Source organism: Buteo buteo, chromosome 28 (genome assembly GCF_964188355.1).
Source record: "Buteo buteo chromosome 28, bButBut1.hap1.1, whole genome shotgun sequence".
Taxonomy (NCBI): domain Eukaryota; kingdom Metazoa; phylum Chordata; class Aves; order Accipitriformes; family Accipitridae; genus Buteo; species Buteo buteo.
In genome coordinates, this window is record NC_134198.1 from 3,790,868 (window position 1) to 3,813,857 (window position 22,990).

Here is a 22,990-nt window from a genome sequence, read left to right on the forward strand (position 1 = left end):
CCATAAGGTCTTTGACATGGTTCCCCCCAATATCCTTCTCTCTAAATCGGATGGATATGGATTTGATGGACGGACTGTTCGGTGGATGAGGAATACAGTTGGATGGTCGTGTCCAGAGGGTAGTGGTCAACGGCTCAATGTCTGGATGGAGATCAGTGACAAGTGGTGTCCTTCAGGGGTCCATACTGGGACCAGTACTATTTAATAGCTTCATCAGTGACACAGACAGCGGGATCCAGTGCACCCTCAGGAAGTTTGCAGACAACACCAAGCTGAGTGGTGCAGTTGACACGCCTGGGGGCCGGGATGCCATCCAGAGGGACCTGGACAAGCTTGAGAAATGGGCCCATGTGAACCTCATGAGGTTCAACAAGGCCAAGCGCAAGGTCCTGCACCGGGGCCAGGGCAACCCCTGCTATCAATACAGGCTGGGGAACGAAGGGATTGAGAAGAGCCCTGCAGAGAAGGACTTGGGGGTACTGGTGGATGAAAAATTGGACACGAGCCGACAATGTGCGCTCACAGCCCAGAAAGCCACTGTATCCTGGGCTGCATCAAAAGAAGCATGGCCAGCAGATCGAGGGAGGGGATTCTGCCCCTCTGCTCTGGTGAGACTCCACCTGCAGTACTGCGTTCAGCTCTGGGGTCCTCAGCACAGCAAAGACGTGGACCTGTTGGAGCGGGTCCAGAGGAGGGCTACAAAAATGGTCAGAGGAATGGTACACCTCTTCTGTGAGGATAGGCTGAGAGAATTGGGGTTGTTCAGCCTGGAGGAGAGAAGGCTCCGGGGCGACCTTACTTTTTAGTTTAAAACCATTACAGGCCCTACTAAAATGTCTGTCCCCATCTTTCTTATAAGTCCCCTTTATATATTGAAAGGCTGCAATAAGGTCTCCCCAGAGCCTTCTCCAGGCTGAACAACCCCAACTCTCGCAGCCTTTCCTCACAGGAGAGGTGCTCCAGCCCTCTGATGATCTTCGTGGTCCTCCTCTGGACTTGCTCCAACAGGTCCATGTCCTTCTTATGCTGGTGGCCCCAGATCTGGATGCAGTACTGCAGGTGGGGTCTCACCAGAGCAGAGCAGAGGGGGAAAATCCCCTCCCTCCATCTGCTGGCCACGCTTCTTTTGATGCAGCCCAGGATACGGTGGCTTTCTGGGCTGCAAGCGCATGTCGCTGGCTCATGTCCAATTTTTCATCCACCAGTACCCCCAAGTCCTTTTCTGCAGGGCTGGTCTCGGTAAATTCATCCCCCAGACTTGAATGATACTGGGGATTGCCCCAACCCAGGTGCAGGACCTTGTACTTGGCCCTGTTGAACTTCATGATGTTAATCATACTATATATCTATATATATATAGATATAGATATAGTATATATATATATATACTATATATACTATATATCTATAATATACTATATCATAATATAAGAGCTTTCAGGTTTTTACCATACTTTTTGAATATCCTTTGAGTAATGTATGTGTTTGCGTGCAGGTATGATTCAGAAAGGAAATGGTTAATAGAAAAAGTAAAAAAAAAAAAGTTTTAACTGAAGGTGACTGAAAACAGCTTTAAAACAAAGTTGAAATATTTGAGGAAATATGTTTTGAGTATGCAGTTGTATATATAATTATGTGGTATTTTAAAAAGCAGGAATTTACATTAGTGTGATGGTAGTCACAAACCTGAAAATTCAAAATGTCAGGAAACGGTGAGAATAAATGTTCATCGTACTTTATTTTTACCACAGCTGCCTTGAGCTGTGAAAACGTATCCTTATTCCTGCAAGTCTATAAATATGCAGCATATAATAGTAGGCTATCACACTTTCACAAAAGTATCTGAGAAAATAAACATTGTCTCAAATAGTCATAATAAATAGCACAGTACTTTGAAGTGAGGGGAAATACTTCTCGAGTCCCAGGTACATGTCCTAAACACTTGAAATTAAAAAAAAAAAAGCATACAGTATAAATCTGAACTTCAGCATGGAAATGAGCTATTCAGCACTGCATTCTGATTTTGGCTTTTCACTGGCTGATAGACAGATATACTCAAATTAACGTAGAACTACACTGATGCTAATCCAGCAAAGGAAGGTGACAGGCGGTAACCCTCAATCTAGAGAGGAAGCCTGTTACCATTAATAGCAAAACCCTGAATGACCCTGGACAACTACACGGTTTTGCCTGTGTCACAAGGCGACAAGAAGTATCATGAATATGGGTCAACTGCCCAAAGTCTGGGCACGACTCTTGTAGTGTCTTCATCTCTAGAATTTTTCTTGGGAAAGTGGCATGCATGTGGTATAAGCATGACAATCCTCCTGACCATCCTAAACCATGTTGTACAAAGATGTGGAGGACTGCTGCTAGCATTACTTATTTCCTCAACCTCCTTTTAATAAAAAAGTGGGGGGATTTCCTGCTCACTGTGGAGAACAAGGAGCTCTACTGGGGCACCATGTGTTTTTTCCTGGTCTATGGTATTCTGAGACTGCAGCTCCTGCATAAAGCCAGAAGGTTGACATACTGGCAAGAATATCCAAGCTCTTAAATATAAAAAAAATTCCTTTTGATTTATTATTTGATTCTATAATTTGCATATTGTTTAATTTTACTTCCAGGACTTTTCCTTTTCCTCGATTGTTAGGGTCATTTTAAGAGACAAATCTTGATCCCTTACCTTCAGCAGAAACGCTCCTGATTTATCATGGTATTAGAGACACTCGTGCAATTCTCAGATCAGTCTGTAACCTCTAGAATACAATTTAGCTAGAAGGTAGCAACCATAATATAGGCTGGTTCAAATGCCATGGAGTCTGCTTTAAAATGAACAAACACTGTGGTGATCTCAAGTCTCCCACTGGGACTTAGGGCTCTCGAACCAGATTCTTAGACAATCCCAGGGCACCCTCAAGAGACATGAAGCCTCCCCATTCCTCAGCCATTGTGTTCTTCTTTGAAACGGTAAACATTTACTGAGAGGAAAGGTGGAATTGGAAAACCTAGGGAAAGAATCGCAGAGGTCCTAGCAGCATTTGAAATTTTCTATCCCAGCCTATTTTAATTTTTAATGTATAAATCCTGAGCATAAGTTTGTGGTAAACAAACAAACAAAAAATATTTATTTACAGCCATTTTCACTGTTCTCTTTTTGAAATGAAAAGCAGCTGGAACCAGTAATACCAGATGGGCACATACAATCATATGCAATGTTCATCACTACAGCATTCAAGCAATCTCTCTGACACTGTGTGCACTCTGCTTATTTACTGCCTGTGAATCACTTCATTTATGCAGCTGCAACATAAGGCAAAGCAGAACAGGGAGAACCTGGATCTTAATATCCACTGTGTGGAAATATCCTGGGGTATGGTCTGTCTCCTTGACACAGGATGCTTTCAGCAATAGATGGAAAACAAGGTTTTCCTCCTCAATCCTGCCAATATGTGAACGGAGTATTTACTCTCCATTTCTTGGAGGAGGCAGACAATTCTTACTTGAAAAAAAAAACAACAAACTGAAATATTTAAAAAGGTGGATGTTTCTGAGTCACAAGAACCGACCATAGGTGGACTGGTTGTAGTGGTGTTATGCTCTAGCTTATTGAATTTTGGTTTCAATTTACCGGCAGGATTTTTTTGCTGTATTTTTTCCATCCTAACTTACCTTCACCTTTTTGTATGCATATATGAAAATCATTTCAGCATGGAATGCTTCTACTGGGTAAGTTTTGTGAGAAAGCCATTTTTAATTATCAACAACGTAACTCTGAAAGAGACTAAAAGATGCCTTTGCGACCTCAAGTGCTACGTGTTGCTACATATGACTAGAGACTAAGAGGAATATTTTCAGCCCTGGAAACTTCCAGGCTTTTGTGACACATGTTTCTGAAGTCTATAATCTAAGGTTTCTTTTCTTCTGTCCCTGAGCCAGCCTGGCAAGCCTCAGTACTAAGCGCAAGAAGCAGAGTAGACGCAGGTCACTAATAGCTGGTGTCACAGAACCAAAACTGCGGGTTTCTGCCACTGCTGCCACACCGCTCGGGAGCGGACCTGCCGTACAGGAAGGCATCAGGGAGTTCACACGGTACTGCCCTTCCCTCCTCCGAGACGAGAACAAAAGCCCTCTGCGAGTTCCCCCACTGGGCTTTATACAGAGCGGGGTGTCATCCTCCTGTTACTTCAGACGGCTAAGTGCTAAAGGAATACTCCCTTTCTTAGCCTCGCAAGCGTTTTAAGGCTAGAAAAAGGTTCTTTTGATTCTATCATCATTTATTCATCACTGGAGAACTAATTGTAGGTGTCAAATGCTGCTGTTACCCAGTATCAATTTATGTTCCCAGTTACCATTATGTGTTAGATAGACTGGAGGTATTACAATGGGTCACCTGAAAGAAGCCGAACCTATTGTGTATCTTTACTCTACTTTTCAGAGCATGTGTCACTGAAAGCCATTTTATCACAATTCTTTTTACAGGTTGCTTCCATTTAGATAGGTTCTAACCGTGTCATTTTCAATGTTTCATTATAACTTTTACAACCAGCAGTGCTCTCCATCACAGTCATGCTGATTCTTTTACAGTAAAAAATGTCTCTAAAAATAAATTCCCAGCCTACACTTTGCTAGGTGAGCATTGGTAAGTGGCAAAATATTTCTAACCCAGCTGCACAGCACTCAAGAATTTTCTGTGAGAAATCTTTGCACGGAAAATGTTTGCATTGGAAAATGTTTGTATCCTAACTTACATTAATCTTCATATTCATGCATATATGAATACCACTTCAGCATGGAATTTTGGAATTTTGTGCTTAGCTACTTTCAAGCTCATTCATTCCTAAATTGGTGAATTGCATTAAAAGTTTTACTTACTTAAAAAAAAAAAAAAAAAGGAAGATAAAATCTTTAAATACTAGACTCCCAGTAATGCCTTCAGGCAAAAGTATACATCTTTAGAATAAAAAAGAGCCTTTTCATTTTTTCAGAAATAGCCATATATCACTAAAATGCCTCTGTCTCTACATGTATATATAGGTACCAATTCACAAACAAACACAACCAAGACGGTCTAAAATACACTGTCCATTCCACCTTTCACAGAATATCCCTACAGAATGGACAAGGTAAATATCTCAGTCGATGTAACTGCATTTTGTCTGAATAATACTGAAATTTCATGTTAATTATAATGCTTTAACACTGAATTTAATTGAACAACAGTAACATGGAGAAAGCTGTGGGTATATTCATTATAAAAAGTTCTTTTCATTAATTTAGCAATTTTCTTCTGCCATCTGGTACAGCCATAAGTAGTTATTTGTACATTATTTAAACTGATCTTTGAATTCTTGAAGAATTTTGGGCTGATTGTGAACTTTTTACAGCAAGCATTTAATGTTTTATTCAAAATAAGAACTGTGTCAATTTGCTGTTAACTGGTGTTTTGGCTACTTATTCAAGCATGAAGTTCCTTTGGGTGCGAAACTACATAATACACAGTTTTGGCACAAATACAAAAAATAAGAAAACGGTACTAAGTCCTGTCTCAAAAACTTTGCATATTGTTGCTGCACAGCAAATAAAAACATTCACTTCAAAACCTGTAGATGAGTGCAGTGGGAAAAAGGCTTAAAATGTATTTCTGTGAAGAAGGCTCAAGAAATTCTAAGACACTATTTCTTGTTTACCAGTAAAAGAAAGTAGGGTGTTGCAGCTACTACCAAGCAAAAATCCTGGATCATCCAGTGGGTATTCTGACTAAAGACCTCAGGATTTGGCATGAAGGCTCACAGAGAGAAGAAACAGCAAATGTATCTGAATAATCAACTGAAAAAAGAAATTAAATACAGCAAGAAAGCCTTTAACCTCCTCAGTATTTTTTGTAGACTAAATTTCCTTTATCAAATCTTGAAAACTTCTCCTCCCTCCCCAAATGTACTGTCTTTTTTCCTGTTGGGGGACTACAGATGAAGATTTCTCCATGAGTATTGCTTAGAGAAGACTAAGGATTCAACTCCAAGTCCATAGTAAAAATACCGCTAGTTTCATTTTAGATTAACTCAGGTTAAGTATCAATTAAAATAATACAAGTAACAAGAATGAGATGCGCTATTGCTCTACCATCTTAATTTGTGCCCTTTACTGTCTGGTAAACTGAATATTTCCAATCTCTCTATGACATCCAAGAAGACCAAAAGGTTTGTATCAAACAGCTACACTTTCAGCAATTTTTCTTTTACTAGAGTATACCTTTTTTCTCAAAAACTCAAAAACTGTTCACAGCTTCCACTTCACAGCCAAAATGTTAAAACTCTCTAGTTTGGGTGAAAAAATCATAAATTTTTGATCAAACCCACAAAATTTCTAGATTAGAAAAAAGTAGTCAATTTTTAAATTGCATGAAATATTTAAAAGTTCACATGTACAAGCACGTCTCTTAATCTGCTGATTTGTAGAGTTCTGAACATATTAATGAACAGGTGTCACCTATGAGCCAGATACCCTGTTTTAAAAAACCTGCACTAACCCTGCAGCTTAATCATTAAAGCACAGTTTTAGTTATATCACACTTACATTCTCTTTAAACAGGCCTAGAACACATGCAATTGCTGAAAAATGCAGGTAAGTATTTCTTAAATGGACAACTTCTTAATTTTGTTACAGTTGTCATATTAGGGTGATTGATGGTTATAACATCAGATAAAGCAACGGGGAGATGTGTTATCACTTGCTAAACTCAGACATTTCTATAAAAATGATAGATGACAACAAAATATGTTTTACAAATGCATGTACTTTGGGGGGGGGACTGCAATCATAAAAGCTTAAATAAACTCAAGTCATATTTTCTCTGAAAGTAAACCTGGTCTTTCACTTTCTTCCATTTTCTCTTGTACTATTAAACGATGAAGAAAACAGATAATTTAGATTACCCTCTCTAGCTAAAGCAGTTTAACCAGCAGCATTAGGGCCATAATCTGGCAAGGACTACCTCAAGTGCTCAATTTCATTCACACAAGTAGTCATACTCAAATGTGAGGCATTAAATGCACCCGGGGCCATCAGAAGGGCACTATAAGAGACTATTATCCCAGGTGTTACCCTGTGGGAGCTGAAAGCACTACACAGGCTAAATTTGTCTGAGTCACATCAGCTGCTGCTACTGCCGCTGCCAGAGGAAAGCGAGCGCCTACAAAATTTCTTCCTGCACTTTCCAATTCTTTCTCTTTTCTTCTCTGCCATGGCTTTCGTGTTCAGCAGTCTCAATCACAACTGCACCCTCCACTCCAGCAGCCTAACAAGGCTGGGGAATAGGCTGCCTACCCATCTGCTGTTACCACCTACCTCGTTATTGGCAGAGATGTTAGGGACAGGTGGGCTCTCTGCTCCCCAGTTCTGTTAGGGTGATAAAAAAAGAGAATACAGCAGCAGTACCTAGAGCAAGCAAATGTCTCACTAGGGTGGCAGCTGTGCTACATGTTTTTCCATTCCAGGTACTTGATATCTTCAGGGTTTTCAGCCAAAACGAAGAAGGATGAAAAGTGCCAGGAAGCATTTTCCTTCTTAAAAAACTGCTTCTTATGGAAGTGCTCTTTATTACATTTCTATTTATTAAAACTTTGTGTTTAACTGAATGTCCTTCTATGACCTAAAAGCAAACAGAAGACGGACAGTAATGAACCAGCTCCTCAGCTAGTGGAAACTGGCAGTAGCTCCCCTCAGACTGCCCTGCAGAAGATAAGCCCCAATTCGAGCTTCATCCCTGGCAAAGGAAAAACCTTTTAATAGTCCAGATTACAGCTTTACAGATTTCCTAGTTCATGGTGAGAAGAGATGACCCGAGGACCTGATTTCCTATACAAGAAGACACTACACTCTAGCCGGATCATCCTGACAAGCCTATATCCTAACTGGCCTCAGGAGGTGCCTTTGGACTTCCAACCTCCTACATCATCATTAGCCATAGACATATGGCCTCACATAGAATCATAGAATCATTTAGATTGGAAAAGACCTTCAAGATCATCGAGTCCAACCATCAACCATGCCCACTAAACGATGTCCCGAGGTGCCTTGTCTACGTGCTTTTTGAATACCTCCAGGGATGGTGACTCAAGCACTTCCCTGGGCAGCCTGTTCCAATACCTGACAACCCTTTCAGTAAATGAATTTTTCCTAATATCCAACCTAAACCTCCCCTGCCCATTTCTTCTTGTCCTATCTCCAGCCATCTGACAGAAGAGACCAGCACCCACCTCACTACAGCCCCCTTTCAGGCAGTTGTAGAGAGCGATCAGGTCTCCCCTCAGCCTCCTCTTCTCCAGACTAAACAGCCCCAGCTCCCTCAGCCGCTCCTCATCAGACTTGTGCTCCAGGACTCGAGGTGCGGCCTCACCAGTGCCCAGTACAGGGGAACGATCACCTCCCTGCTCCTGCTGGCCACCCTATTTCTGACACAGGCCAGGATGCTGTTGGCCTCCTTGGCCACCTGGGCACACTGCTGGCTCATCTTCAGCCGGCTGTCGACCAGCACCCCCAGGTCTTTTTCTGCCGGGCAGCTTTCCAGCCTCTCTTCCCCAAGCCAGTAGCGTTCCATGGGGTTGTTGTGACCCAAGTGCAGGACCCGGCACTTGGCCTTGTTGAACTTTATACACTTGGCCTCGGCCCATCGATCCAGCCTGTCCAGATCCCTCTGTAGAGCCTCCCTACCCTCGAGCAGATCGACCCTGCCTCCCAACTTGGTGTCATCTGCAAACTTGCTGAGGGTGCACTTGATCCCCTCATCCAAACCATCGATAAAGATATTAAACAGAACAGGGCCCAACACCGAGCCCTGGGGAACACCACTTGTGACCTGCTGCCAACTGGGTTTCACCCCATTCACCACAACCCTCTGGGCTCGGCCATCCAGCCCGTTTTTCACCCAGCGAAGAGTACACTTATCCAGGCCATGAGACGCCAGCTTCTCAAGCAGTATGCCGTGAGAGACAGTATCAAAGGCCTTACTGAAGTCCAGGTAGGTATGATGAGCTGCAAACGCAGGGTAACCCACTAACTTCAGCCCAGGTTATTTTTCCCTTTGGAATGCAACAATCTGGGTTAGAGAAAAGCATTTTTCAGTCTTCAGGAGACTAAATTCATGTGTGTCATGGGCAAAGAAAACAAGACACGTAAGCAGTAGCAATGCTATGGTTTCTGAACCGGCAAGAGGGCTGATGGAGCAGAGTATTTTCACATAAACCTAACGGACAATGCCACAGTGACAACATCATAGTGTGATTAAGGGATTCTATCAAAATGATTAACATTGCTCTCAAACTGATCAACCTGTATTATGGCCACTTCATGATAACAGACCTCCAACTGTGCCACAGGTTTTTTGGCAGCCTTTGATCCTGCTGACCACAAGGTACTCCTGGGACGTGTTTATGGATATGGGAGCTCTTTGGTATCCTGTCTACATCCATCCACCTGGAGATCTATGACGATTCTATGGTGGTTGTTCTGTGATGTGCAAGACCTACTTTGTCCTCTGCACAGAGAGTGTGGTTTGGGGAATGAATTTCTTAAGTCTTTACAGGGCTTGGGATTTCAGAATCATCATCTTGGGATTTCAGAATCATCACCTTTTAATTACATCCAAACTAAGCATTTTCTTTGCTTTGCCATTTCCTGGCTTAGGAGAAGGAAAAGCTTGCTAAAGTCTACTTTACAGAAGATAGAAGCAATATGGCAGATTTAGCACATGGAACCAAGAGGTACTTTTTCACCAGGTGATATGACTGTGAGTACATTTAGCTACAAAGGTTGAAACACCTTGAACTAGCTTGGAAATTTTTAAGTAAACCTTAATTTTCGAGTACTAATGCTGGCTCAAGAGACTTTTCAATCACAGTGACATGGAAAACACGGTTTCTTTTGCTGATGTGATCTCACTAGACGCCTGTGTGTTAGGATCCCAGCTGGGATGACAACCTGCAATAAAAAGCCTCACTTGAAGACCACTTGAAGACTGCAGCCTTCTGCATTCTTGGAGCATTATTTTACATCCAAATGCAGTATTTTACATCCGTGACTCTTATAACTGTACTAAACTTTCTGCCTCTATATAAATTTACATAGTGTAAACCTGTCACAGCCTATGCTGTTTAGAACCTACATGTACTCTAAGGGAGTCCCTGTTTTCCACATACTCTTTGGGAAAGATACATAACGGCCCCAAAGGATTAGTCTCTGAGAATGGCATAGAGGACGTACGGATTTGGAACCTTTCCTCTCAGCAGTTCACAAAAGCCTCAACCTTCTGAAGCTCACAGTATAACACAATTATCTTTGCCAACTGAGTAGGAATAAATATTAAGCCCTTTTTTCTTGCTGAGAGCTTGAAACAAACAAAAAAACCCAACAATTTAGGATTTGCCTTATGGTATGACTATGGTATAAATACATAACTAAACCAGATATATACAAAGGATACATCAATATAAAGCTCATGAAACATATGGCTGGGTAGACACAGCTATGAAGGTAATCTGGAGGGCTAATACAGACCCACTGTGGACCCTGCAGTTCTGTAGAACAGTAACAGTGGTTAGGAAAACACATTCCTGTTTGTCCTTAAAACTTGCTTTAAAAATTATGCTAATGATGACTAATCCTTGACTCATTAAAAAGCAATCAAACAAACTAAAACACAGAATCCTGAATAAGATGTGGTATAAAGCCTTCAGTAAATACACATTTCCAGGGACACAATAATCTGAATGTAGCTACAAATGGGGAAAAAGGAAAAGGAACAGTAACTAATTTGGATAAAGGTAAAGTATTTAATAGAAAACTATTATTGTGGCTTTAAAAACGTATATAGCTGCCTCCTTGTTTCAGCTTGTTAAACAAAATGCAAACCCTCTTTATATACATTTGTCAATTGCAGATCGTAATTGGGTCCCAATTCACTGAATCACTGAAACAGAGTCCTCTTCAAAATGAACCTTAATTAAAATTAATTAAAGGAATATTTTTTATTCCTAAGGAACTCCTGCTATTACCGTAAACTGTGTTGTAATTTTACACTTCTCCTGTGAAAGAAATGAGCAATAAGAGAGGACAAAAATACACCAAAAAGATGTACCTCTCCTAGTGCTTTAGAAGAATAACTGAAACCCTTTGACAGCACAGGTAATAAATTCATGCCAAACCCTCTCCTGACACATTCAGCACTCAAAAAAGACAATCCCGACAACTTGTATTATTGCTATAGCAATGTGACAATTAGCATCAAAAGAGAAAATGGTTTGTGTCTACAGTTTTAATGACACTTTACCATGTGGAATAATGAGGCACCTGAACATCCTTTGGTCAATTGAAAATCACTTCATCTAAGACAAGACAGCTGACATTTGTGAGACAAGCAGTCACAACTCTGATTTTTGGATGTCACGTGAAAAATACATCACTGTGTTGTAATTTTAAATATCAAAGCATTATTTAATGATGCATGCTCCCAAAGGAAAGAATGGATTTCCTTTAGGCAATATATTCTCCACTTATAAGCAGCACAATCGGAAAAACTTCAATACACGTAGATACTGACTTATATGTTAAGCACACAAAAGTCACATATAAATGACAAAAATATGGGGCAGTCCCTAGACAGTTCAAGACCCAGAATTCCTTTAAAGAAAGACAAGATAAATTAAGGGCTTTGAATCAGCTTGTGGCACAGAAAAATCCAGAGAAAATGTTTGATAGATAGGATCCCTGTATATTTCCACCGGATTTAGCTTTTCCACCGTTAAAACGTGCCCTTTGCTGCCACCACGTGGGCCTTGCCACAATACACTGGGACTGATGAACACTAGTAATACTTGTTCCACCCCTCTGCAATCCTCTTCTACCCCATGTGATTAAAAAAATAAAAAAGGTCTTCTTCCTTTCATTTATATTTCAGCCTTAATTAAATAAGCTCGGTTCCTTATCTGTTAGGTGTTACACAGCTCAAAAATCACTGCTTAAGTTCAAGACTCTCAATGACTTTAGTTAACAAATAAATACTCAAGTCCCTCACTTTTTAAAAAAGTATTCAATGGTACTTTGATAAAAGACATATAACACCTGTACTTCACCCTACCTGTTCAGATACCACAAAGTTAATACTCCAAGAGTTCACCAGGTTGGGAGCTAGATGGGACTTCAAGCAATAGGCAGAGTTACTTAATAGCTGTCAGGACAGTACTTTGAGTACACAAGGCCTGAACTGTATGTATATAGGTAATGTTTATGATTAAAATACATGGTGGTCTTATAGAAGATGGCTCCAGGCTGCTGGGCAGGTGACACAGGCATTACAAATTAAATAAATGCCCTTGATCTGAAAAGTGTTGAGAAGTGTCACAACCCTGGGCCCTGGACAGAACATAGCCACTTTTTTAACTGTGAAACCTTCCATCCACACCCGCACAGCAGATTTATACTAAGTACATTTATGTGAACCTTTAGTACAGAGAAAAAAAGCCTCCTTTCCTGTGAAACCACACTGGAACTGCACACCAGCATGCCTTGCAGCATGCAGGATGCCATTGGTAATGGGGACATATGGTACTGAAACATAGAGTAGATCATAACGATGCTCATCACTCCTCCAGCAGTGGCTGTGGGCATGTGCAGGAAGAGGACGCTGGAAGCATCTACAGGTTCAGTCACTCTGCTGCACAAGAGATAATAAAAGGTTGAGGAGGGAACAACTCTCCTTGCACTGCTTTGGCTTTTTGACTGAGAGAGACCTGCATGTGCTCTGAAATCCAAGATCATTCTAGAGTCATCATTTTCAAAATCCTAACAGCTCTCACCAGCACATTACAACCCTTCGTTTTTAATGAAATCCTGATCTACATTTTTTCAGTCTTTCAACTCAGGCTCTAAAATAGCAATCAGAAATGGCCAAGTACAGGAGACAAAGTGCAAGACAAGTATCTCGCGTTCCACTGGAGTGCCTTCAGACAAGCCTTCCCGGCATCTTCTGCAAGGGGGCAGAAGACTTGACCATGCTCACTGGCACTACGCAAGAGTTGCCAGGCAGTTAACTTATCTACCCAAGATTTGAATAGCATTGCCACACTGTATTTTGAAAAATAAAGGCCATGAGTCCAAAGATAAGGGCAGAAATCAGATCTCTGACAAGGTAGCACAGAGTATCAGTTACAAGGTACTACGGAAAGTCTTCAGACGGGACAGTACCACAGAGCTTGGCACCTAACTGCATATGCATGCTGTGAATTGGGAATCACTGGGAAAGCCCTAAGAATTCAATACCCAGCACTGCTCCAGTTTCCTCCAAGCAGCAGACAGAGGATGATTCCGATGAGGTTTGTCCTTTGGTTTTTTTTAACCATGCAATACCGTAAAACATTGTCATAAAATTCTGTGTTATTTGCACATTGTCCTTGTCACCATTCATTACATGAACTCCTGTCTTTAAAATGTTTTAAGAAATTCTTCAAGCTAGATGATGCTGACCCTAGCTTTCTAGAATTTCTCCCTGCAAAACAATTTGCTTATTTAATCCTCTGAGGGCTTTACTTTGGCACGCTGGGTTCTGAGCTACTTTCGCACATACTAGGTTTGAGTTTGCTGCAAATGTTCAACAGCACTCCTGCTTTTCAAATTTTACTGCTTCTAACAGAAACCTTGGCCTTGGCCAATGTTATTGGTCTTGTCCAATAACTAACTGTGTGTTATTAATAATGATGTCCAGCACAAGGTATTCTAAGCACTTAAAGGACCCAATTCACATCTTCAAAGACCATTAAGGTACTTGGAGAGCAATCTCCTGCTCAGGACTGTGTGACCAGGACCATACTGTTCAAGCCTGGGTGGGGGGACCCCAGACATGGCCAGTAGCGCACAATGTTTGCAGAGGGGTTGTGCAGTGACCTCCCCGGATGGACAGACAGACAGATGGCCACCTGGCCACCTCGCGGTGCATTTGTAGCCCTAACTGTGTGACTGGGTGGTGTCCGAAAAATCATGCAGCCACTGTTCACCGTCACTTTCAATCACGCTGTGCTGCCACCAGTTCATGCCCCCCAGCCTCACCCAGTGACCACTGGCAACCAGAGTTCAGCTTCCAAGCAAACTGTTTTCCCCTCTTCAGAGCACTGGTCAAAGAAAACGTTATGATGACGTGACAGGAGTTGACAGACGCTTCTGCAGAAGGGAAACCAGCAAAGCAGAAGTTGAGTACAAGAGAGTGGCCACTACCTTCCTATTGTCTATAATCATAGAAAAAAACTTCTATTCACTATATGCAGACCCGTGTTGATAGAAATAGCGCCGAGTATGAATTAAGACCTCCAAACAGGCTCCCGCAGCTGTTGTAAGACAGATAAAGGAAGGAGGGATTTTCTTCAGCCATGTGAAGGCAAACAATAGTGCAGAGCAGGCAAAGTGACAGGGACAGATTTGACACAGAGGGCCACTAGCCTCTTCCCGGGGCTGCCTGGGCTCGCTCTGCGGAGGACCATTGCATACGTGTGTAATGGACCGTTGTGCACAAGCATGACGGACCGCAACGTGACAGATGTTGTACTTCTGCTCGTGTGCACAGAACCACCAGAAGACTTGTAGCACGAACAGCAGGTCCCCAGGCCAACGTACGTCACATCGTGTGGTATCAGAGTGCCTCTCGCAATGCACCATACCACTGGCTAACGTAGCCCTTCTGGATACCTCAAAAACTTAAAATCTGAATTACAGAGAAGATGCAAAATTCATCTTTCTTGCAGAGAAGGACCAGCTGGACCAAACACCTCCTTCCTGAAGCCTGTGCCTCAACCCTGCTGGGCCTTCACACAGTTACACAAACTGGGGCTGACGTGGGCCCTATGCCCAGCTCAGCTTCTGCTTACTTTTTTCAGGGATGAGAAGCAGTAAGAAATAATAGCTGCAGTCCATTCTCCGACAGCTTTTCAGACGTGTCTCCTCACCACATATTCAGCTCTGACCACAACAGCTATGACCTAATGTACAGTGGGTGTCATAAACTGTGAAGTCCCTAAAAGGAAATGTCACTGAAAAAAGAAGAGGAACTTAAAATTACATTCCAATCTGTCACAAAATTTTCAGTTCAAATACTCACACTTTCACCTGGCAAATAGTTCTATAATATATATTAAAATACCAGCAACTTGTTCAGCTTTTGGTCTTCCCAGCAAACTATAGTCCCTACTGCTGCCTTTTTAAGGGATACATTCATGCTTTTTAGGTTTGCCACAGGAAGACACGTGAAGTGTCATTAAAAATACTTCTAAAAAACCTCCAAATCTTAGCAACTATAAAATATACCTTCTTAGAGATGGTAACATAACAGAGCTTTAAAGCACTCCTGGCACAGGTTTCTTGAACCTTCAACAGGATATTGCTTCTGCTGCGATCATCCACACTGCCCCGCACATGCAAGACACATGACTCTCCTATTCATGAGTCACAAAGGGATTTTCATTGATGAGACCAAACATCTGACATAAAGAAACCTGTCAGAATCACTCTCTTGCCAGCACACTGGGCAAGCTGAAGCAGGGACAGGGCAAGGAGGAAACACATGCAAAAAAAAGAATGTTGTTCACTCAGTCTTGTAGACTGTAATTGTAAGGCTTTTGTAGCCTTTGTATGGAAAGGTGGGTATTCTGGATGCTTGTGTTTCATAGGAGTCCATAGGCACGAAGGTCAGCTTGTCTCTACAGACTGTAACCTCCCTGCAGGCAGACGCTGATCTTTATCCTGGAAGCCAGTCTCTCTGGCGTCAGTCATTTCAGTAAGGCACTGTGGCAAAAGGTGTGGACAGAGGTGTTCTTTTGCACAGAAGTACACACCATAAAGCAAATAGCTTTCATAAGGATAACATTTACTCAGGAAAAAATAATACACTCCTTGAACCACTTTATTATAGCAACATGAAGTAGTTGGCCTTGATGATGTTTGTTGTGGAAACACTCTTTTCAAAAGTACTACACATTGTTCTACCTCAACTTTGAGAGGACTGATGCAAGGGCTTTGTTTGACTGATGGTTTACGTTGTGCAGTTTGAGACCAAAACTGTTTGTTCCGTATCCACATGCTGCCTTTTTGCTGGAATAGACACCCAAAATGGCTGTAACAAGCCTTCAGTCCATTTCGAAAAAGGCAGTGTGATTCCTTGAGCACAGTGTGGTCAGCTTCCCAAAACAATCACAACAAATCTAGGGCTGGGGCATAAGCTCCAGGGAAGGGAAGGCTTTACCCCGCAGAAAGCAAGAGGGCAGATTGACCGACACCAGCTATTTCAGTACTAGGCTGTGCCTACTTCCATGGATGTGGATGCTGATTGCCACACAATCTCTTCAGTGCAGTTAATGGAAGCTTGTAACAGATATGGGGAGCAGGAATGTTGACAAGGACAAATGAACTCTTGATTTCCAGACACAAGTCAAGCTTTCAAAATTGTTAATGCTTTGTCTAACAGCTAGTTATAGTTTACAGAGCATTAGAAATACCAAACATAAATCTTAACATAATACCAATAATAGTACGACTATATAAATAGGGAAGCCAGAAACCTGCAATGCTCCTACCCTTCTCATTTCAGGGATGATTATTCTGCCTCTTACTGGGCACCTATTCATATCTACCACATTGTTACCATGATTGTTTCCTAAAACACTCAGTAATTCTGCTGCTTTACCTGCCTTGCTTGAATCAATACATTTAGTTTCATGTCACAATCTCATGATTAGCCCAGCTGGTCTGCGCTTAATGTTCATTCAGTGACACCCAGTCTGCCTCCTACTCACCTTTTCTTTTATGTCACATTGGTAAAAGGACTACCTACATACACTGCATATTTTTGTTGACACACATAAGATCTGTAACACACCACACCAGGGCCCATTAAATAACTCTTCATCAGACTGTTGGTATGGCTCTGATATTCTGCTAAGAACAAGTCATTCAGTTATTTGCACTGTTCTTCAACTCATATATACACTGCGCTTCTTATTCCTTGCTAGAAACTCTTCAGATGTTACCTTACCTTTCATAAACAACATGACCGCGTATTTTTGTCCAGTGAACTCGTTTTGTATGTATTAGATGACTAATAATGTAGGTTTTCTCAGGAAAATCAACACGTGAAAGTGGCGTTAATTTTGAGATAATAGGAGAAAGCAAGTCTTCTTAAGTCAGAAAATTAATATAAAGAGCTCCATTTAAAATAAATCCAGACATAATAAAAAGACAGCTATTCATCTGTCAGCCAACCATAACTTTGCCCTGTCAGAGCACCTTATGGGAAAAAAATAGATCTTTAAGAATATTTTTACCAAACTGGATCAGCAAATATTATTGTACATAACAAAAATAACACTATACTATATATTCAATGTTTGTGTTTTGAGTCTGAGCTTCCTCAAATTTGGATGTTTCAATTTCTTTTAACTCTGAATTTCCTCAGTATGCACAATAGTAATGCTTATGCTTTTAAACTACTCAGACCTAACTTCAAATCAAATTTGTTGAGCTATAATTTTATAATTTTAAATAATAAAAAAAAAAAGTTCATTAGTACCCTGATGTAATAGTTGCTATCATTAGTCTAGGACCCCACTTTTTATAACTGACAGTTTAATCCTCTTGTCCAATTAACCAATTAAATTACTATTCTACCTAAATTCAGAAAGCAGAAGAATAAAAAAAGATAGTGAATACAAGTATGTTTACATTTTGGTAAGCTCTCGTTCACTGTACGGCAGCACAATATGAAAAGTTTCCAGTAGAATATATCCTAGAGCAAAAGAGACAAAAAGAAACTGTGTAACCTACCTCATATTCCCTGCCATAATGAGGAACAGATTATAAATGTGAGAAAAAATGAAGAGGAAGAGGATGGTACTGAAGAACATCGTCATCCAAGACCCGTGGTCCTCTCGAAACATTTTCAGACGGAGCAACTGACCTGTGGTACAAATATTATGAGAAAGCGTATTTTAGTCAGTCAGTAAATACATGTTTGCAAGATAACAAAACCAAAATAGAGTATTAAACTGTATTTCTTTTTATATCTAATTATTTCACCGTGTGGGGGCGTGTTGGGTTTGTGTGGCAGGGGTTTTGGTAGCAGGGGAGGGGCCGCAGGGCCAGCGCCTGTGAGAAGCTTCTAGAAGCTTCCCTGGCTCCAAGCCAACCTGCCACTGGCCCAGGCCGAGCCCATCAGTGATGGTGGTAACACCTGGGGGAGAACAGATTTAAGAGGGGAAACCTGCAGCAGGGGAGGAGATGGGAATGAGAGAGGAGCCCCTCTGCAGATCCCGAGGTCAGTGAGGAAGGAGGGAGAGGAGCCCACGCTGGAGCAGGTGGGTGCCCCCCAAGATGGCCGTGACTCCATGGGAAAGCCCGCACTGGAGCAGTCTGTGCCCGAAGGACTGCAGCCCATGGAAGGGACCCACGCTGGAGCAGTTTGCGGGGGACTGTCTCCCATGGGAGACACCCCCCGGCGGAGCAGGGGCCGAGCGCGGAGTCCTCCTCCCCCTGAGGAGGAAGGAGCGGCAGAGACAAGGGGTGAGGAACTGACCTCAACCCCCACTCCCCATCTCCCTGTGCCTCTGGGGAGGAGGAAGCAGAGAAAATTGGGAGTGGGGTTGAGCTGGGAAGGAGGGAGGGGTGGGGGGAAGGTGGTTTAAGATTTGGGTTTACTTCTCAGTATCCTTGTTTTGATTTGATTGGTAGTCAATTAAATTGATTTTGTTTCTTCCCCAAGCTGAGCCTGTCTTTTGCCCGTGACCATAAGTGGTGAGTGATCCTCCCTGTCCTTGTCTCGACCCACGAGCGTTTCTTGGTATTTTCTCCTCCCTGTCCCACTGGGGCCGGGGGGAGGAGTGAGTGAGCAGCTTTGTGGTGCTTTGTTGCCAGCTGGGCTGGCAGATTTAGTATCATGCAGCCAAACTCTACTCTTCTGTAGTTCAGCATGAACAGATACTATTCCTACAGAATTACAAGGTTCCTTCCCACAAACTGATGAAAAACTGGTTTGGGCTCTCACAGTCAAAATCACTGAGGTGGAGGTCTGAAGGAGTCCACATCATATCCGTGGTACCTGATCAAACTGTGGCTGTGGTTTTGCAGACACAACATGTGATTCTGTATGCTGGTTAAGCAGCTTTCACTGTTTCCCTGTTTCAGCCATTAGTATCTCTACCCAGTCTGCTCTCATGCTGGCACAGCAAGCTGAGCAGTCATGCATGAGTGAACAAGAGTGGGGAACTGACCCATCTAGAAAAAAAAGAAAATTTACCTTGTTTTGGTTTTTTTTTTTCCTTTCATGTGAATTAGTTCCATCAACCTGCTGACCTTAAAGCTCAATGAACAGTAGTGCTGCACATCTGTGCAAAAATCAGAAGGAGCGATGGATTGGAAGGGCAACTGCCTAAACCATAACGTTTTCCAGAAACTGTTACATCCTAACACTCAAAAACAAATGCCACAGCAGTGAAGATCTCATGGAATTAGTCTAAACCTCAAGGCAAGAGCCACTTCTTAGTGGCATTTGAACAGTGTTTTTAGGAAACAAGTCTATTTATAAATTTTGAAGTGTCATCAGTACCTCAGGCTGTGTGAGATTCATTATTTGCTGCCAGTTATTTCTGGATCAGTAACAAAAGAGTCATTAAATGTTGATGGTTACCTGTCTCTTTCCACTGACTATAGACAGCATCAGGTCAAATATCATGACATGGTAACAGTGATCTCATCATATGTGTGTGTCTAGCTTGTGAAAAACACAAACATGGAATAGAACTGGGGATTCAGGACATTTGGGCTCATGAGAAAAAGAATTATTTGCTTTTCTGAGAAGGTGACTGCAGGACCAGTTGAGGATGAAAGAAATTGCCTGGACTAGAGGGAAACTCCATGTACCAGAGGAAAAGCCATCCTTTGAGTCAAAGATGACTCTTGCTGAAGCCCCAAAGTACGCAAAAATACATGGTTAGTAATAAGTAAATAATCACCTCTCCTGTCAGTAAAACTGAGATAACAATATTGTGCAATGTCACTGCTCCTCTATTTTGTGAGGTAGTACAAGGCTACCACGTGTTCTTGTGTACTGGTCATCTAATGTCAACACAGGAAACTGGAAAAGTCTTTGACTCCAATACTACTGAGCTGCTCAGCTGGGATGGCCTCACCCAATGGAGTGATATGTGCTGGACAAGTGCCAGGAGCCTTAGAATCCGTTTCAGATTCAACTAGAGACCTCCAGGGACATTATGGACAAATCATTTACACTCTACCACAAAGGTAAAGAATAATATTATTCTCTTTCTTACAGCATAGACTTTTGCTACATTATACCACAACAAGGCCACAAACCAATTAAGCCTGTAAGTGGTAACATAAAAAAAATCATATCACAAAAGAGAATAGGGCTTACAGCCATACCTATGATGTAATTACTATTAATCTCCTAGTAAGATATGTACACCAAATGTTGTCACTGTGTCACAGAGAACTAAACATTCCCTAGAGTGCTTGACCTATGATTGTTTCTCATGGTAACGTTCTTGCCATTTCACAAATGTATACTACAATTTGTCAGAGCAAGGTGGATTTTACTGTCCTATCCTCAAAAGTCTTACTGCAATACAACACCCTTCCCTATCCTGCTTTTTGTAGTTTATACTTGGTTTTAATGGTTCCTGCTTTTTCAAAGGCTATTTACTTGCAGTGATTAATGATCCAAATAGGACTGGGTGAATGATGCTGGAAAGGTGTAGAACTATTTTTTCAGTGCTTGACTCCCAGTAGGAACAACACCTAACATCCCAGATGGGATTTCAAAAGGGCTTTGTACCCATGGATAACATTTAACATGGTTAAGAGCAATATAGTTGCTACAGTGGTCACTTTTACTATTAAGGTAACATCAGCAAGACTGATTAAACTACCATGCAGTTTATTAAACTAAAATTTGTCAAATGCTGAGTTATAATGCCTCACTGTGATATTACAAAATAAGCTCCTACAGTCTGAATATTTTTTCACCATTCCTACACAAAGAAAAATCTTGGTTCCTTCTGCATGTTTTTTCTGTATCCTATTTTCAAATGTTAAGACACTGAATACGAAGTCCAAAGGAGAAAAAAAAAAAGCAACAATAACTTACTAATAATGGTATTTTTTAAGAGATGCTGAGAAATATTACAAACCATTACAATTCATTTCAAATGCTAAAAAAAAAAGATTACTGATTCATACATCATTTTCCTTCTCATGTCTAAGAAAGCTTTCCTCATGTGAAATAGAAGTATGTCCCCTGGCATGCCTTATTTGCTTCCCTAATTTCATTAAGAAATCAAATTATGAGACTGTGTAGAATCTTGTAGTGTGTGTTCTTCTTAGGCCTAAGTACTTTAATCATGTGATGTGTTATACTTCATTCTGCAGAGAATGCCTTTTTCAAAGAATAGTGGTATGTCTTGTCACTTGAAAAGAAGCTCTGCTTACTCTCACCATTGGTGATAGGTAAAATTTTTGTCATGTTTTCTTCAGGAACATATTTGTCCTGGACTAGCTTTCCTTCTCCATCTTCTCCTCTTACCTTTTTCTCTTTGTCCTTCTCCGTTATCATAAACACAAATGCTTCTCACCTTTATTTCCTGTAGCCCTTTATCCTTTTCACCTGCCCATATAATTTCATTCTATCCAATTTCCAGATCTTTATGTCTACTCTCATCCCTCTTTTCCTTTTCTGAATCTCTCCATCTTGTCCAGCCCTCTCCTTTCCCAAAACAAACCTATCTACTGGTTTTTAGCATTGTAATAGCCTCTATAGTTGCTTCTGCAAGAATACCCTATCATCTTTTTGTCTTTCACCTCTGTCTTTCATCACTGTTTATTCACTGTCAGGAGGTTTTTTTTTCTCCTAGACCCCTATGAGTCTGGTACAGCTCCTTGAGCTGTTCTTATCAGAATTTCTAATCACCACTTTCTTAAAGTTCAGCCATACTAGTTCTTTCTCATCTGGGTGAGTGTCACACCCCTCAATCTAGTTGTTCATACTCTTCTTGACACCCTGACCTCCTTTTGTGTTCACAACTCTGTCTTCTAGCAGTTCTCTTTCTACCTCTACTGATGTTAGTAGGTAGTTTGTGTAAATCACCATCCCTCATACTTGCATGCCCCTGTAACAGAGTATCATTGTTTTATCATGGGTTACCTAGATGGTCTATGTTTTTTTCAGATAGAATTTTTCTTTTCTAAAACCAGGTGGATTTTTTTAATGTGTTCTTTGATTGTTTGGAGTATTGAGAACCTCACCAGTGCAAGAGATGGGAATTTGCTTTTGCAAGGTGGAGAGTGCCACAGCAGAAGCCAAGAGGGGTAAGGAAGACAACCAATAATTCAAGCAGTAAGGTGAAGGACAGAATCTAATGAGGAGATAGTGCAGTCAGGTGCTAGAAGATGTCAAAATAGGGAAAATGGAAGGAAGATGAGGAGCTGGACAGGAAGTATCAAAAGAGGTGATACAGCAGACTGAGAGGTGGGATGGTCTGGGATGGAGGCAATCTCTGGGAGCTGTTGTTGAACTGCAAAGTCCAGTTTCAGTATGGATTACGGCTGGACGCATGGGGAAGCTATCACGTGCGGGGAAATTAGTAAAAAAGTGAGGTGTTGATTCAGGGAATGAAACAGGAAGATCCCAGGACTGGTGTGCGCTGCTGAAGATTGGAGATGCAGGTTTGGGGCAGGAAGATTGGAGGACCTGGAGCAGACCTGGACTATGGGCTGAAGTGGGAGGTAGGATTTGAGCTCTGCAGTAAGCAAAGTTGGAAGATGGGAGTTCTCTGACAGGGCTGAGATTTTGGAACAAGGTGGGAACCATGAGGCAACAGAAGTGATAGGTAGGTAGGTGGGGTGTGAACCAAGCTCTGCGATGGGGCAAGAGCAACATAGGTCCTCG

General features: G+C 41.7%; 1 protein-coding gene across 2 annotated transcripts in view; it reads right to left on the reverse strand.

The window, feature by feature from the left end:
• Positions 1-22,990, reverse strand: part of TMEM117 (transmembrane protein 117) — a 222,478-nt gene that overhangs the window by 168,155 nt on the left and 31,333 nt on the right. For both annotated transcript variants that reach the window (XM_075059097.1, XM_075059096.1), the window contains one exon: positions 17,857-17,989. In XM_075059097.1, coding sequence (XP_074915198.1) covers positions 17,857-17,989 — 133 coding nt within the window. The remainder of the gene's footprint in view (positions 1-17,856; positions 17,990-22,990) is intronic.